Consider the following 18118-nt stretch of genomic DNA (forward strand, 5'->3'; position numbering starts at 1 on the left):
CTTGGGACTTCATGGATGCTTAGTAGCCCTCAGCTTAGTATCACAGTATTTGCTGACATGCAATACCTGAACGCTCACCTTGTAGAAGAGACACTTGCCTGGATATCTAGATAATGATGAATCCCAGCTCCTAACACACTAAATCCAGGAGCCTTGAACTATGGGAAAGTGCCATAAGTCATTCATCCTGAGGCCCAGAGGAGGAGCATGGCTAGATCAACCTACTTCTTAGCAAACATCACAGTACACAGGGATTTTTTTTTCTATTTTTTTTTTCTTTTTCAGTATTATTATTCTTCAGCCATCAACCTGCTGGTTATATAGCTGCTATCCATTCACCGGAAGTTTAGTGAACTTCAAATGGCGATCATTAATGGTCACTGAACTGCAGAATGCCCCAATGTGCTTTCAGATTTCATTTACCAAGGACCAGCAATCAGCCAAAAGATTTGCTCTGACAGCAGGGAAATACAAGACCCTTTGACAAGTTCAGCCAGGAATGTGCTGCCAGCATCCCTTGTTAAGTTCATGTTCTACCCTATTTGACGGAACAGATCATGCAAATTGTCCTTCTGTGGCCGCTCAGCCTGTCACTCACGCTTCCATTTAAAACAATAAATAAATAAAAGAACAAAAGAAAAGCCCGCAAGAACAACGACCTGTTTATAAGAAAATTCTGCTTACTGAGACCCTTAATTACAAGGAAAAGGCATAGAAACCCAAATAATGCACTAAATTGGATGGGGGAAGGGAATCTTACTCATCTAAAGGTTTAACCAGGAGGGCCACCCCAAAATTCTCCTGTGCACAGACCACACCTTCCTCTCTCACCCTGCTCCTGCTTGTAATCACACTTGTTCTTTTCTTCCCACTGTGGTTTGTGACTTATGGCATCACCATGTTTTTCTGTGCAGATGAAGCAGCAGAAGATGAGTGCAGGGAGTCCTTGTGGATGCACAGCACGCTGCTCCTTAACCACCCAGTGAAGGCGTGGAGCAAAAGACAAGGCACCAGACTCAGTCCAAGGCATTTTGCTTAGCAAAGTGATCACCGATCTCTTAGGTGGATGTGCTGCTGAGACAGCTCCCTTTCCCCATGGCACAAAGAGAAATGCTGATTTTTATATTGGAGAATTTCCACATTTATTAACCGGAATTTCATCTGACGGGAACCATGCTCCCAGGAGCCTTATATGGCTGCAAAACAAAACAAAGTCAGCACTACTGGTGACAACACAACCTTCACTGAAAACGGGTCTCACAGTGTCCCAATATTATGCAGAGACATTGCACTGTGCCTGCCACAATGGGATTCTCCCCAGCTGCAGAACACATCCCATCAAGTACAGTAAGACTCTATTAGAGGAGATACAATAGGGAGCTGGAGGACTCGCTCAGCCCAGCTTCTGAGAAAATAACTCATTTCAATGCAAAACAGCAGTAGTTATTAGACACCTCCTTAAAGAGGAAAAGTGAAGGACAAGGGGAGGAGGGAGACAGGGAGATAGGGACCATGGCAGTTTGCACAGAAGTACCTTTTTCAGATTAATCCACTGTTTGAAGTAATCAGCAACCGGCAGCCCTAAATACTGGCATTGTCCTGGTAACCTGTAAGAGAGAGAGAGAGCAAGTTTGATTTAATCAGTGTCTTGACAACACAAACTCTGTTTTCTTAAGTGCATTTCGTTCAGAGATGGAAAAGACTCTCAAGTCTGTTGTAACATCATGCTGCACATCAGAAACACCATAGCTCTTGGCAAAAAAATCTCATGAGAGTACAACTTGGCTTAAGACTTACATACATCCAGGCTGCTGAAGCCTTTTAGACTGCACATTTTGAACAATCGTGTACAAGTGCAGCATTCAACTCTTCTCCACGCTGGCTAACACACAAACATGACTGGAGTATCCAGACTGTCCTTGGCTAAGCAAACCCATCACAAATCCCTGCAAAACCATTCTGCTCTGCCAGCAGCTTACAGGGCAGACAGAAGGATTGACAATTCACCTGTCATGCCCTGGTGCTTCTCCATTTGGCCTTTATGGTTAAAACATCAAAAGAAATATGAAGGAGGTTAGGACGTACTAAAGCACTCATTTTTTTGATAGCAATGCTGTGGGCTAAGAAAGCAGATGCTGTTTTCCAAGCAGGTGCTTGGAAGAAGAGAGCAGACACAACTCTGAAGATACAAGGTGGTGCACACTGTCTCACTAGGGGTGTGAGCACAGCAGCCAGAGCTGTGAGCACACGTATTGATCCTCTCCCCTCCTACAGCAAGCTCAAAACAAAACAGCATCAGTAAGGGAGGAGGATTGCCTGAAGGGACAGCAGCACCTCAGGAAAGCTGCTTCTCCCACGCTCTGCCAATCCCAGTGCGTTTGCAGGGGAGCAAGGATGTGCCCCTCAGCCAGGGAACGCTGAGTCGCAAACCGTGTGGCTCCAGCCAAGCCTGTGCAGGGACATGAGTTATGTGAGTATTTCCTGGCCACTTTGATCTGATCAAGAGTAATTGATGGATCTTGTTCATTCACATACTGCTGAGCATGCCTGGGGCACTGGTCACACGATCTTTAAGTGAACCAAAGGAACATCCCAAATAAATATGTCAACTAAATAAATGACTAAATTAGCGCGGTTTGTGCATGTTAAAAGTCACAACCCCAGAAATCAGCTTTTGCAAACAGAGAGGGTGGGGAATCTCCCAACATCCTCAGGCACACGGGGGTTGTGGAAAGAGATTGTAGGGGAGGAGGAAGAGCTGTAAGTGCCAGCATCAGCTACTCAAACATCTGAACACAGACCACCATGTGCACGGCAAAGTCTTCTGCTCTCCAAGAAGGAAAGAGTGAATAGTCCAGACTAGTCTTCAGACTCAAGACTGAAATACAGGAACAAGCTCTGGTGAGAAGTGGATACAAGGTAAACACCCCAAGGTGCACCATCAGTATCCCAGGCAGTACCTGAGTGGTCAGCCGAGCTCCAAAACCTTTGGTGAACAGGGAAGCATTTCTCCAGACATTTCCCCAAGTAAGGAGATGAAGAAGCGACACAGATAATGTACTTGTAGATAATGTGAGACCCAGGGTAGTACAGTACCAGAGCAGTCTGGTCTTGGTGAGTACTCCATTTCTATACAAAGAAAAAGAAGGAAGCTGGGAAATATATCCAGAGGAATCTCTTGGGAATATGTGGCCAACAGAGCCAGCACACACTGAGACCCATTTGTGTAGTACCTTTGCCCTGCTTAGGCCAAGAAATTAATAGACTTTCTATGCCAAAGTCAAATGCCTGGTCCTGAGAAGATGTACATGTGATGATTTGGGACCAATCATTTAAATCATACAAACACATTTGAATAAGAATGTCCAGAGGAATCTCTTTGAAAAGAGGAAGGCTGTCAAAAGAACAAGCTTGCAAGGAGCAGGGCCACGGCGATTTGCAGGGCAAGTAGAGCAAGTTGACAGCACAGTCCCATCCCTGGGCACAGCTCATCTGACACCATCACACTGAAATAAAGCACCTGGAGTCACTCCTCACAATTGCACGCTGCCACACTAACAGCAGCCTGGCCCATGCATTTTACAGCCATTACACAGATGTCCATGATAGCCCTTAATCGAACAGACCTGACCAGCCCCAAGCAGCATGCTGAGAAAGCTCTTTCTCCATGAAAGCTGCTTTTTGCTGGTGCCCAAATCAAGAAAGATCACAAGAAAAGGAACCATCTAAAACAAACAACTGGTCTAAATATAGGCACGTGATTAGTTCAACCTCTTTCAGTCTACTCATGTTTAGCTAGAGAGGATGATGACAGAAGATAGCAAAAGGTATGCTACAAAAAATTAGTTTCTCCTCCAAACCCAAGAGGCTTTCATTAATACAGGCCTCAGCCTAGCTCCAGTTAGAAGAAAAATTATCAATTTACCTAACATCTGGATAGGGTCCAGAAGAAGTGAGAGCAGCATTGCTCTTGTTAGCCATAGGAATTGACAGCAAACCACCCAGTGCGACGAATGACATCTAACGCACTGCCATCCCTGTGGGACCAAAAGGCCCAGCAAACTGGACAGTCTGGTTCTATTTTCACCCTGAGACTGATGGCAGTGTGCCCTGGGCGCTGGACAGTGGGTCTTTAATTGGAGAAAATAAATGCTCCAAATAAATATGTCAACTAAATAAATGATGCATTTTTGCAAACAAGTAACAACCCCAGAAACTGCCTGTGAAGCTGTGTGACCTCAGGACATTCCCCCTCCCCCTCCAAGCTTGTGCTCCCCTCATTTCTTGTCAGCAGCAGAGGGGCTTCAAGGTTTTCAAGCACCAGCAGACCAATACTCACATTACAACCTGGGCAGGGTGTCAGCAGCACAGGCCAAAACATAAGTCTATCCCTGAGCTGGAAGATGCAGTCCTGGTGGTTCCAGGCCACTGGGGTCACATCCACTGAGCAAGGACTAGCAAAGAATTGCTATATGGGTCTGGTCTAGTCTGAATACGCAGCACTCCTGGCACATGGAACCAGGGGCTTTCGCTGCACAGGACCCACGTTTCCCAGTAGCTATGGGGAGGAAAATACCCTCGGCAAAATCTTTTCCCCAGCTCCAAGACTGTCACCTGCAGTGGTCCCCCTCATTCTTCAGCCTGGTGACCAGGCAGGAGTTTATCATCTTTCCAGGCTGAACTGAATAAGGCACATCTGTGGCTGTCCTGGGGAACGGAAGTACCATAGCCTGTAAAGAGGTATGTCTATTTATGAGAGCCACCACTCACTTGAGCATTCACTTATTTGATAAATAAGCTTTTATGCTCAGTATGGCTTATTGCTCTTGCCAGAGCCAAACTTGCTCACTGAGGGCAGTCAAAAAAAAAAGTTAAAAAAGTAAAAAAGCAAAGCTTTCCTTTAGTAGAGAACTCAGGATTTGGCCCTTCTTCAGGTAAGGGAAAAAAGAAATGCTAGCACATTTTGCTGCATTCAACATCCCATAATCCTTCCAATTTTTGAATGAGGTCTAACTGGCTTCCCAAATGCTGAAGCTTTCATTTCTTGTGAAGGAAGCTAGCTTTCAAAAACCACCCCATCGGCTAAACTGCATTCAATATACAGAAACTTGAAAATGACTGTGGGATTTTCCAGCCTCCAATGCAGCTCCAGTGCCCTGTCCTCCCAGAAGCAGAGACGGGAGCGCATAACTTCTGCCTGCTCCCCAAATGCAGATCCCCTTTCAGCAGAAGAGCAAGTGACACCAAGTAGCACACTCTCCTCCATGAGCTAAGCAAGTCTAAGTCTGTCTCAGATCACCACCATGGTCAGCAGTGGCAACTCTGCACCATTTTCAGAGAGCTTCACCACCTTGCAGGGTAAATGGGGCCTGGAGATGAACGGGATGCAAATTGGAGGTGAGGGGACATGGCTGCATTTCTGCTGTTGAAGCCAGCTCTCTCCAAGCCAGCAAGAAGCGCATAGCTCGGCGGTGATAAACGGCCTTGCTTTAGTTATCACTTTCCTTAAGTTAAGGAGAGCAGCCTAGTGATGGATGGGCTGGAATTCGGTTATCAGGGAAGGCTGTCAGCCAGAGTTGCCTATCTCCACACACATTTAGCAGGGCGTCATTATGCGATGGCATGGAGTTAAAATATGACCAAGGGTACTGAAAGAAAAAGAACAGGATTAAAAAAAAAAAAAAAAAGGGAAATTGAGCAACAATAAAGGAGCATGAGGCAAGAACGTTATCATTCTAGTGACACCTTTTATCTCAGTCTGGTTAGCTAAAGCAGGGCACAAATTGGTCCTTCCTCCACTATTGTATCCTCTTGTACAAACAGAGGCAGATAAAATGTGTCACCAGTGCGATAGCATATCAATTTAACCCTAATTATCTAGAGGGTCAAACGAAGAAATAGGGGTTTCTCATTTCAACAGGTCCCTCCATCTCTGCTCAGAGCCAACACATTAATATGGAAGGGGGAGGGGCAGCCATAATTGATTTCCGTCACTCAGGTGGTTCTGGCGTATAAAAAATTAATGCTTGATTCTCCCAACTAATCAGAGCTGGTTAACGTCCATCTGCTTCTGGGTTCAGGATGTCAGGAGACAAAGAAATTGGGCCACTTGCTACACACAGGGTGTATTGATATTGAGGCAGTTAAAAGAACAAATTCCTCTATGAGAAGATAAAGGGACATTAAATCTTGGGGTTTACAGACTTGATCTTAACTTTCAAAAAAAATCCATTCCCTGGAGACCTTGTGTTGCAAGAGATGCAGAACATTTTAATTGTGTCCTGGCCAATACCTGTGCATTGGGCTGCAAAGGCCTGCACTGGCAGGCTCCTGCCCTGGAAATCCTTCACTGAAGAAGGAAGCTGGTTGGATGCTAAAGCACACAACAGCACGATGGGGAAGGAAGAGATGTCAAACCACCTCAGCTGGGCCCCTTCGTTCAAAGCAAGGCTGGTCAATGCTCTGGACCACACAGCTCAGAGGTGCTTCTCTGTTTCGATGTAGAGTGGCATGTCTGCCTAGCTAAGAGGAAAGCATAGGTGTCCTCTCCCAACAGCACAAGCTAGCAACGGAATAACATCTGTGCTAAGGCACTTGAACTGACTTAGCAGAGAAATGGCACCACAACAGGCAAAGCTGTGTCTGTCTGCACTTAACCTGCACTTATGTGAGATGAGGCCAAGCTAGGAATTCAAAGCAGTTTAGGTAGATCCATACCCTCCCAAAGAGGCAGCTGCAGGTTGCCAAAATCACAGTGCCAGACCAGGAGGCCTCTGTCAGGGCGATGTCACAGCACCCATACACAGTAGAGTGGCCCAGGCACAAAGAACGGTCCAAGCCATGCTGCAGCCTACAAAAACTGAAGCATGCTGACATACACCTCCACAAAAACCCCCAAACCCCAACTCCCTCATCCCAGTAATTCAGGTTAAACTGGGGAAACTTTCCTGTGTAACCGAAAGCTTTGGCATGGAGGTGTCTCCTCAGTGCTGGAGTCACTTTGCCACTCAGTGCAAACTTCTGTCCGAAGTGAAGCACAAACCTCCTGCCAGACCTCTGGCTCTCCACTCACACACTTCTCAACCCCACAGACCAGCCAAGAGGTCAGAGTAGCCCACCTGCTCTTGCTTTCCACCAGATAAGCCCTTGCCAGGTGACTGCACCCCACTCTCACCAAGCACACACAGTGCCATCTCTCTCTGCCCCCATCAGTGCAGGACAAACCACACCTGCATGGCTGTACTTAAAATTCACAAGCAGTAGCTGTGGAAAGACAGTACATCTGGAGAGGGTCTGAAAAGCCCTGGGCTTTCACAGAAACCCTGAGACAGGTCCCATCTCCCTCCCTCTTTGCTTTCCTTCCAGCCTCTCAGTTCTCTCAACCACCCCCAGACTTGTCACAGTGCAACAAGCCTATAAGCCACACATCACCTTTAAATATCAGCATGCATGAAGCAGGGACATGAGAGCAGGGAAGTGGGAACAGACAGAGCAAGCCTCCATCGCCTGTCAGGTAACACTAATGAATTTCAACACCAGCAGCCACTGCCTCAGACGGGCTGGTGAGAGGAGCAGAGTTACAGCGAGAAGCCTTTGCAGGAGCAGCCTGCCTTTTTTCAAAGCCCCCTCTGTTAATAAATGTCATTGTTGAGCAGGCTGCAGCAGTCCTCAAGCCAGGATGGCGTGGGCTGGGGAAGAGACAGGCAACTGACAGCACTCAGGATGCCTGGGCAGCACAGCCTTTTCTTCTGTTGCTTTCCCAGACAAGAGCCAGGAAAAGGAAGAAGATAGGTCATTGCTATTGGCATAAAGCTGTCTTCCATTAAGGCCCCAGTCCCCAAATAACAAACCTCCACAAGGAGCCACAAGTGCAATCCCAACATCCTCCAGAGTCCTGTTCACTGGCATGGATGGAGGCTCTACAGCAATGAGTCCTGGAATAAGCAGAGGGACTCAGAGACACACTGCCTGCATTCCTGACAGCAGCAAAGGGTTACAGAGCAGTCGGTCCCTTTGCTAACACAAATGCATTCCCGAGGCAGCACAGGGAGAAGCATCCAGCACACAGGGCACTGTATGGCAACCGCACCGATGCACAACATGAAGGTCAATGCAAGTCTTCTTTACAAATGTCAACCTGTCATCTCTGGATATTAATGAGGGCTGACCAGCAGCTAAAATGCATCCATGCTCCATTAGTAATAAGAGAGACACGATGCAGGAGAAGAGCACACACCACGGCACTTGGAGGCACCAGTGGGTCTGCAGGGCCCGAGGAGGTGTGGTCATGCACAACATAACTTAGGCCACTCCAGATGCCCAGGAAGGAAAGCAGTTGCCACACAAACCCCTTCACTGGAGTGTGTGTTCTTTGCCCATCAATCTTTAATTGGATTAGTGTAATGAGGCCAAAAACACAGGCTAAGCAGCAAGGCTAATACCTGGCACTTTCAGATCTTCTTTCTTTTTCTGTAATGCCAATTCTGGACAGAACTGCGTTCTCTCTCTACCAGACAAATTCCTGCCTAGGAAGCCTAAAAGGCAAGCTGCAAGCCTTAACAATTGGGACTCATAGCAGCATTGGCTGAAATATCTAAACACCCATCACATGCTAATAGTGTGATCCCTATTCTCTAAATTTTTGCTGGGTACTAAGAAATTTGAGAGAATCTCAAGACCCTTGCTTTCCAAGCCACTAGCCAGTGAATGGAAAAGGGTGTTAGCCTTTTGCCGCCAGAGCAATGTATACACTAGGGACATAATTCTACCACAAAAAGCACATAGGGCAAGTGGCTCATTGTGACTGTCTCGTCCTGCAAAGCACTGTGTGCCTTCCACTGCCATCAACCTTAATGAAACATGAATGCATTTAACACCAAGTGAGATCTGGCCCTTTTATGGGTATCTGTCTGTGCATCAGCGAGATGCTGGCAGAGATGCTATCTCAACATTAAAAGCAAGGCTGTAACACAGCAGGTATTCAGCCTCCAACAGAAGATGTTCATCAACAATTGCACACACATGATGCTACAATAAATCTATGTGCTACTTCTTAACAGCTTCTCTTAAAAAGATTCATAGCTCTATTTACTGGGCCTGATTCTGCTGCTAGGCATGTGGGATTAAATCTAGAGTAACTCTACCTGGAGTTTGTAAACAGCGAGGAATAGTAGGATCAGAACTGAGCTTCTTGATTTTTAACTAAGTACTTAATTACCATGCAGGAAACCAGAGCTTGGTGGCTCCATGGTTCAGCTGAGATTAGAAGCACAGCAGACAGAAGATTTGCACTACTCCAGATTGATGGAGGGGTAGAGCAAATGCTCTCACCATCCCTTCTAGACACGGAGAACAATTAGATGGATGTCCTTTTGACATCAGTAATGCATGACACTGCTCCCAAGAAAAGAGAAACGGCAAAGTCTCCAAGGCTGAGGTCGCCTCCCCAGCCTTGGGAACTTGACCCTATGAAAAACCCCTATGAACAGATTTTTATACATAAACTTGGTGTGAGAGTCTGTCCGCTTACTAAACATAACATTCTACAGCATCTTATCAAAAGGAGTGTACAAAATTGAATACTGTCTTCTCAGTGGAAGTCATGCATCACGACCACAGGCTGCAGCAGGTGAAGATCCAATTTGTCATCAGGAAAAACTCTTCACCATTCAGGTAATAAAGCACTGGAACAGATTGGTGGCAAAATCTCCTCCCCTGGAGACATTCAAACTCATCTGGAGAAGACCCAGAGCAACCCAATCTAAGTTTGAAGTCAGCTCTGCTTTGAACAGGTGGCTGGATTAGATATCTCTATTTAAATTATTCTGTGAATTATGTTCCAGCAGAGCCTGATTACACAAAGCATGTGTCCTTTCTCTGTCTATACGGTCTCTTAATAAGTCTTTCATATAGACACTAATTTAGTAATGGCCTGATTCTCTGTATACTAGCTGCTTTAAGAGGGAGCATTCAGACTCCTGCTGCAGAACACTGTAATTATGCACTGAGTAAGGGAATATATCTGATGAAATGGATGTACCCACAACACATCGTGTCTAAGCCCCCTCAAAACCAAAACATGCACAAAAACTAAGCTAAAATTAACTGAGATTCTCATCCCACTGTACAAATCCCACTGCAGAAGTATTTCTCCCCAGGAAACCTGAACACACAAGACCTAGAGCCAAGGTGCTCCTCTGAACTAAAAAGACATGTGCTGTCCCAGGCCTTCCTTAGATCTGCCCTCTGACAGGCAGGAGGAAAGCTTGCCTTTTCCAAGCCTTGCCTGTCTGGACCATTTAGCATTTAAACTCTTCAGGACAAGGGCTTCGCTGCTATGAGTCATAAACTGTTTAGTGCCTAATGGTAAAGCCTATAGACGCTTAACATAATACAATCATGTCACTTAAAGGCCATTAGTCTCCAGTCTAAACAGCACTTTCCCAGTCACAGAGGAGACCTGCCAACCCAGGAAAGCAGGAGAAGGGACGTGGGTGGTCAGTCAGGTCACTGGACTCTCAGACACCTGATGTGAAGCCCCAAGCAGGACAGAGCCTAGCCAGAAGGCATGGGGGAAAGTCATCGCAGCTCTATCAATCAAAAGTTTTGTCTTTTGGGCTTTCTTGAACCACTCGAATCTGCTGAAAACCCCTGTCTGCCAGACCTGTCTCCACCTTCAGCCATGGTTGTACCACTTGCAAGCGGAAGAGCCCCTCATCCACAGAGGAAGTCTCCAGCCTTCTGCATCGCCTCTCCTTCCACTCACTGAAGCAGACCATTTATCTACAAGAAAAGATGCCATTCTGTTTTGTGACCCTGTTTGAACCCCTCTTTTTTTCCTGGTATCATCTCTGTCTTCCTCTGGCACCCAATTTTACTCTCTCAACTGACTTCTGAGATCACTTCTTCTTCCCACTCCACACTAAAGGAAAGGTTGAAATCCTAACAGGAGCCTTTCTGAAAAGTGGCAAACCACCTTCCTGTGCCCTATGATGATACACAACCTAAAACTGCATGCACAGCAGCTTCATGGGCTCTCATGCTGTCAGCATCGGGGAGACTGGCACACTGGGTAGCAGGGTCCTAGCATAGGTTTCTGTGCAAATTACACATGCACAGGGGAAAACAAGTTTATCTTTTCCTTGTGGGGATGAGACTGCTCCCACCTCCAAGCACAAGCTGCCATTAGTATTTGCTTCGCTGGAGAGAAGGAGCAGCGAATCCTCCAGAGCAAAGGACAAGTGCAGCAATTAGGATGCAGGGGCTGCGGGAGCTGTTTAACAGCACGACCCAGAGGTCAGTGCCGCCGACTCCCAGCCCTGCATAAATATTGTATGAGCCGGGGAGAGGGGCTGTTACGGCCACCCTCAGCGCCAGCCCTCCCCCATCCATCGCCACTCTGCATCCAGCTAGATACGCCAGCAACATTATTTACAGATGTGACAGTCAGGAAAATCACTTTAGTAACTAAGGGAATGGGAATGAAGGCTGCACAGCAGAGCAGGCGCCTGGGAGCAGGCTCCCATCCTCACCTTCTGCCTCCCCTTACAGCCCTGCCAAATGGCATGGCCTGTTCACAAACTGGTGCATGAAATACCACCAGGAACAAGGAGGGGAGGGGAGGCTGTGAGCTCCCTCTCAAAGCTTGTCCAGGGGTTTGATTATCAATGCTGCTGAAGGACACTTCAGCCAGCAGCTGCCGTCCAGCTTCCTATCAGTATCTCTGCTAGACCTGCCCTTTGAAGGGAGCTTTATATCAATATAACAAGAGGATTTAGAGAGAGCTTCCCTCAGACTGTGCAGAGCTGCAGAAGGGTCCCCACTCCAACACAGCCACAGGGGCTTATCCCTGCAGAAACTCCCCCAGCTGTTCTATTTGGTACCAACCACCTTCCTCACATGTAACCTGTTCAGTCCTTATTCCCTGAAGGATTGTCTTCACCTGCTTCAGTCACACTGACTGGCACCATCTTTACTGTATTCTGGAACATCCTCATTCTTCTGCCCACTTTTTTTTTGCTGGACATGCCAGGTAACTGCACGTTTGCTGTGATGCTCTGCACAAATACAAACCTATCTTAGATTCACTGAGACTGAAGGCTCCTGAGGGCAAGGACATGGGCCATTCTCCAACTGTACCAGCAGCCCATGAATTCTTAGGGGCACTCTGCTAATAAACATTACAGCCCAGGGCAACACATGAGAGCTGCAAGACGGAAAACACAGCTTGGATGTGCTTCTGTCCATGATACCTCTCCAGAATTTTTTTCATTGTTCTGTGTCTGGTTGCTGAATCCAGGGAAGGCAGAAGCCCTGTCTTACCATTAGCAGCTTTTCTAAATTCACTGTGCAATTAATGGGCTTAATTATTGATGGCAAAGGCAGGGAAGGGAGGAAAGAAAGAGGCAACGAGGAAGGAATGATGTGGGGGTGGCAGGCGCCAAAGGTCTCCGAAGATCTTCCCTCAGCCTAGAGCAGAGAAAGAGCCCCTAGCCGCTCTGCCGCTCCCACGGCCCTGCTCTAATGCTCCCTGACATGCCTCTGAAGACAGCGAGCTGTTTGCAGTCACCACCGTGATTTGTTAGTAATTATTTTCACGGTGTCACATTGCTGTCACTCTCTTAACAAAGAGACAGGCAGCCCGAGGCTGCCTGCAAGAAAGAACCAGCAGAGAAAAGGAATTGTCAGGCACCCAGGGATCCTCTTTGCTTCCTGGGTTTCACAACCAGAGTCCTTACCAGCTTCTGAAGCAACTTCTGAGGAGAAGTGGCAAGTCAGAATCATCTCCCATCCTGGTCACAAGAAGAGGAATTAATTACTTAGCCCCTTCTCAATTCCACCTTACCTGTAAATCCAGTGCAAGACCCAAGTGCTTAGGGCCCCTTAAGCCAGCAATTTGCTTCAGGCCTGCAGCAAACACAAAACAACTTTGGCAATTGATGACTTTTAGTGCTCTCCTTGCAAGTCCCAATTTCTTTTCATGTGGTCTTACCATTAGAAAGTGCTTCCCAAACACAGCAATCCTGATGACAAACCCCTGCCTATGTCTCACCATCACACATTAACCCTCCAGACTGTTCACATGTACTTTTCCTACACCAGACTCATTAATTCCAACACACTGCTGTGCTCTGCATGGTAGTAACATTTCACTTGGCATTTCACAATGCCAGGGGACCTCAGCAGCTTCCTCACACCTGAAATACACAGTCTAATGGCTTGCTGCCTCTACCTTCTCATACACAGCACAGTGACTTGACAAAGAACTTCCCTGCTTGAACCACATCCAGTCCATCCATCCATCCAACCTTTGGCTGACCTGTCAGTCAGTCCAAGATAATCACTCCTTTCCCAGTAAACATGGGGCTTGCTTGGGCCCCCAAGGAATGGAGGCTATTTTGGCACCTGAAGTGTCACAGGAAATAAGGATGTAGAGATGAAAGACTGACACCTGGCCAGACAATTTTAAAGCACTCTTGAGCTCTGTGAAGAAATAAAGTGGACTTCCTCCAGAGTAACTCCACGACTGAACTACTCCCAGTGTAAGTGTTCTAACCATGCCTGCTTACTGATGGTGCACAAGGGTCAGTCTCTGCAGCCATGGGGAAACCTGGGTATTAATTTGCCCTCTTAGCATAGGGAGAGTTTGGAAATATTAAGTCTCAGTCTAAAGAAAACCTTCCTGCAATTAACTGCATGGAAGAGCTCTGACTCAGAGGGCAGCTCCTTTTCAGGGGTCTTTTTAATAACCAAGAAATGGCATATAGATGCTGTGAAGAATTAGGATCACCACTGGGAAGCTAAATGGTCCATAAAATGTAAAAGTTCTCTTCAGAGCTGGGAGCATTGTGAGCTGGAGGAGAGGTCTTGGCAACCTCCCACCAGCCTACTCCATCTACCTGGTTTGCAGGGACAGACGTGACTCCAGGCAGGGATGAGGAACTGAACTCAGCCGGTGTCATGCTGGCTGACAGTCAACACCAAGACCTGGTTCAACATTCAGATGGAAAAACTGAAGCAAGGAAATTAGAGATGACCAAGAGGCACCTACAGAGGAAAAATGAAGGGTATCCCAGGGTGTAGGTGCCAGGAGGAGAAACCCTTGCTCCAAGAGAGCCAAAACTGGTAGGACCAAGGCAGGATAAAGTCCTGGGCAGTATGAGCTTCCCAAACACAACCCTACCAGGACATTGCCCTGCTTCCTCTGCATTCTTCTCACAGACTTCTTTATTCTGCTTTCTTCTACTAGCACCTCCATATGCCTCACATCACACCTGGTCCACATCAATGTCTGAGCACGACCCCACCTTTGGGATGCCAGGCGGCTGACGGCAGCACCTGGGCCAAACACCAAAAAAGGTGACTCCAACATGACACAGACTCAGCTCAAAAAGTTAGTCTGTAGCTCCAGTGTCCTCCCAAGTCCTGCACGCATCTGGTCATCCACTCCTGAGGATACAGAGTGTCACTGGACAAGGCACATGAGAATATGCTAGAGGGAAAATACCAGGGATGACCTCAAGATGGCCCAGTAGGTCTTTGCCAGCCAGGAACTTCAGGAGGAAAGAGACTGAACCCATCCAGGAAAATGGCTCCCAACAGGAAACAAACATCCAAAAATAAAACATTTTCAAGAAAGCTATAGACTCACACAGCAGAGCAAGTGAAAGAGGAAGGATGCTGCTCCCAGGCTGGCAGTATTCTTCAAGCAGAGCTCTCTAGGCAGAGGAGCCATAAGCACATCTCTCCCAGCCAAGCCACTGAGAGGGCAGCACTGGTGCCAACACGCAACTGCTCTGCTTCAGCTGTGAAGTAAGAAGAGTTGGGATCCAAAGGAAGACAGCTGACATTTCAGACCCAGCATGCAACTGGCTGTCTAACACTAGAAAAATTAGGCTGTTTTAAGAGAAAACGAACACTTTGTGGAGCTAATCCTGTTTTTCACAGATGCCACAAACAACAAAATTCAGATGGCAAACAGCCCTCCAGTGATTGTCCTCTGCAGTCCCAAACCAACCAGCTTTTCAATTCCCCAAGGCGCAGAATCACCACAATCCTGAACTGCAGTTAGGAGACTCTCATACAGACAGAACCAAGGGTGTATAGATCCATTGATTTTGAAACCATTTTGCCTGAATTCACTAAAACATTGGACACAGAATTCACCCTAGTAATTCCTGGTGCAGAGGGAATTAGGGTTCCCTGCTCTATGAGCAGATGACATTGAGACCAAGGATTTATATCCAGTTCCAGTTACAGTGGATGTAACAGCTTGAGTTAAGTTACCCACCCAGGGGTAGAAAATCTACCTTCTCTCCTTGTTACTCCATCCCAAAGGTTCAATGCTGGAAATAAAGCACATGATGCAATGCCTGTCTCATTCTCCCTTATACTGTAAATTTATTTGTAAGCTTCTCCAGCATCTTTTACACTACTTCCAACTTCTTTGGTCTTAATTCCCAGGTAGCAGAGTCCTGCTCCCCAGAGTGCACTGGGCACCACAGCTCAATAAATCTGTAGCCACTACAGCCCTGACTATGACAAATGTCTTTGCTATGATGTGCCAGATAAGGAACAGACCTGAAGGTGACAGTCCATTGCATGATCCCTATGCAAAGATTTCATGTCCAAAGTTTAACCTAAAGGCATTCCCAGACATCTAGGACAATATAACTTGCAGAAGCCCAAGCAACCAATTACTTCAAATAAAGACAAGAACAGGAGTCAGCCAGGGTAACTGGTACATAAGGATAACAAAAGTCAAGTCTGGTATATTCATTTTAAGTAAGAGTGTACAGAAGGGAGAATCTTAAAATCCAAATTTTTTTTTTTTTTTTTTTTTTGCATAAGTGATATCATTTTCTTTAAAAACAAAAAGCTGGACTGCAGGGTCATAGAAGTGAATGGGGTCAGTGCTATTCCCTGTAAGTGCTCACAAGGCTCCCTTGCTTAGCTCTGGCAAAGCACTTTAGGATGTAATTACATGAACAACTCCATCAGCAAATCTGACTCAAAAGGTTCCTGACCCTGGATACGCAGTCCCATCCCTTCCCTGTAGTTCACACCACACTCTTTGTTCAGCCTGTGTAACCATGTGAAGAGAGACAGCATAGGCTTGTTCAGCAAAATGAACCCCACTAAAAAAACACCACCAAGCTAAACCAAAGATCTTAGTTGGAAAGGAATTGTTGTATTAGCTTTAAATGCAGATGACATTATCTTTCAGTTACCAGATTTTTCTTGTTACTCTCAACTCTGAACATCCCTCTTGCCCTGCTGCCACACAGCCAGCCCACCCTACGCCTTCTCCTGCCTTTCCTCGTGACTACCCAAGCATTCCCACTCACTCCAGTCAGTGGCCACCTGCAATTTCCCTCTGAGGCAGAGGCTACCGACCCCCTCCTGGTTCCATGATAAAGAACAGCACATACAGAGGACACTAACCAATTGTTTTCCATTCATGATCTAATTCTGGTCTCAAAAACAGACAGGACAGGACAGGACAGAAGTCTGGAAAGAGCAACCCATTGCCACATTTGGAGCTGGTCTGAAAAGGCAAGCATGCTCCCAGCCTGTGTAACTTTGCAAGGAAAGAATTAAAACAGTAAGACAAAATTAAGCAATGGTTTAATTTACTGCCTAGAATTTACTAATATTCAACCTAGGAAAAGCACCAAGGGCTATAAACATTTCGAGACACTTCACTATGTTTTATCACTATATTAGAGAGTACTTGCCTTTTAACACTTATTTAAGAAAATAAAAAAACTTCTGAGCAGTAGTTTCCTGTGAAGACATAAATTAGCATGTTCTGATCAGCCACAGTAAGTGCAGTACAAGCATCTTCATGTCAGAGTTATATAGACCAAAGCCTGCATATACTTTTAGCTATGCTCAGTGCATTTACAGAACAATCCAAATCTGGAAGGAGATGGATTAACTGATGCTTCTGACATTATGGTGCAGGTCTGAGATTTGGGACATAAGACTTCAGCTCTGCCTCTGCCTGCCTGCACAGCCACAGCCATCTCACTTAACCTCACCGTATTTCAACTCTTTATCTATGAACACATGGTAAAAATGCCTCTTTCGTTGCCAAGATTAATTCACATTGTGTTTAAGAGCCCACAAACTGGTTCCACACACAGAGGAAAGCAATTTGACATTTCAGCAGAGATAAACTACACTAAAGAGCTTACATTACAAGGGCTCAACTCTGGCAGATACTAAGTAGCCTCTTTTCCACTAAGCCCGTCTCCTGCAGTCAGCAGCTCCCTCAGCCCCTTCAGAGACACGCTACCCTCGCCACCCAATGCCACATCAATGCTATTTGCTTAATGACTCGTGTCAGTTCCAACCTAGGTGCAGAATGAGGTCCAAGCACTAAAGCAGATGACATCAGGTATCTGAATCCATCCCTGGAGCTGTTAAACTTGGACTGTAGCTCCTTGCAACAGGCTAAAGGAATCCTCCCACTGAGCATGCAGAGGCCTGAGGACCGTGTGTCTAACGAGGCTGTATCCCCACTCATATTTTAGCTTGGCAGGTCTGGTGCTCCTTTCATCTCTTGCTTCAGGTAGCTCTCTTTAATTAATAACATTTCTGAGTCGACACAGGGAACTTTCCACCCAGAATGAATGGCCCTCTCTCATTAGAACCATGACTTGTCATGATGTATTCAAGAGCAGAAGTGTGATTCATTCCCTTGTCTGGGAATGAGGGGTGTTGCTGGGGGGTGGGGGGGGAGAAGAGTCTCTGTAATGAGTGACTGATATTTGCTGAAGTTGATATGCGACTCAGTCGGCTTGAACTGCCTTGTCAGGACAAGCCTTCAAGAAAGGTGATGTTCCTACTCAAGAGGTTTTCCTCATTAAAGAAATTGCATCTTAACAAGAGGGAAGGGGAGGGCTGGCAGGAGAGCTGCTGTCTCCCCGACTCCAGCCTGATTCACACACACCGAGAACTGAAAGCAGGTTGATCCAAGCACAGCCAGCAGAGGATTAGCACTCTCTCCACAATGGATTAGGAGCCCTCTCACACAATGGACTCTCTCCAGCAGCAACCAAATCCTTCCAACAGGTACACCTTCTGATGGTGCACCACACCCGTGACAAAGCCT

General features: G+C 46.5%; 1 protein-coding gene across 2 annotated transcripts in view; it reads right to left on the bottom strand.

Annotated features, from left to right (window-relative positions):
- The window catches only part of ERI3 (ERI1 exoribonuclease family member 3), a 131230-nt gene that overhangs the window by 77641 nt on the left and 35471 nt on the right, over positions 1-18118 (bottom strand). For both annotated transcript variants that reach the window (XM_066192696.1, XM_066192697.1), the window contains exon 6: positions 1535-1607. In XM_066192696.1, coding sequence (XP_066048793.1) covers positions 1535-1607 — 73 coding nt within the window. The remainder of the gene's footprint in view (positions 1-1534; positions 1608-18118) is intronic.

Source organism: Chamaea fasciata, unplaced genomic scaffold (genome assembly GCF_029207755.1).
Source record: "Chamaea fasciata isolate MVZ Bird 193981 ecotype frontalis unplaced genomic scaffold, bChaFas1.0.hap1 SCAF_10, whole genome shotgun sequence".
Taxonomy (NCBI): domain Eukaryota; kingdom Metazoa; phylum Chordata; class Aves; order Passeriformes; family Sylviidae; genus Chamaea; species Chamaea fasciata.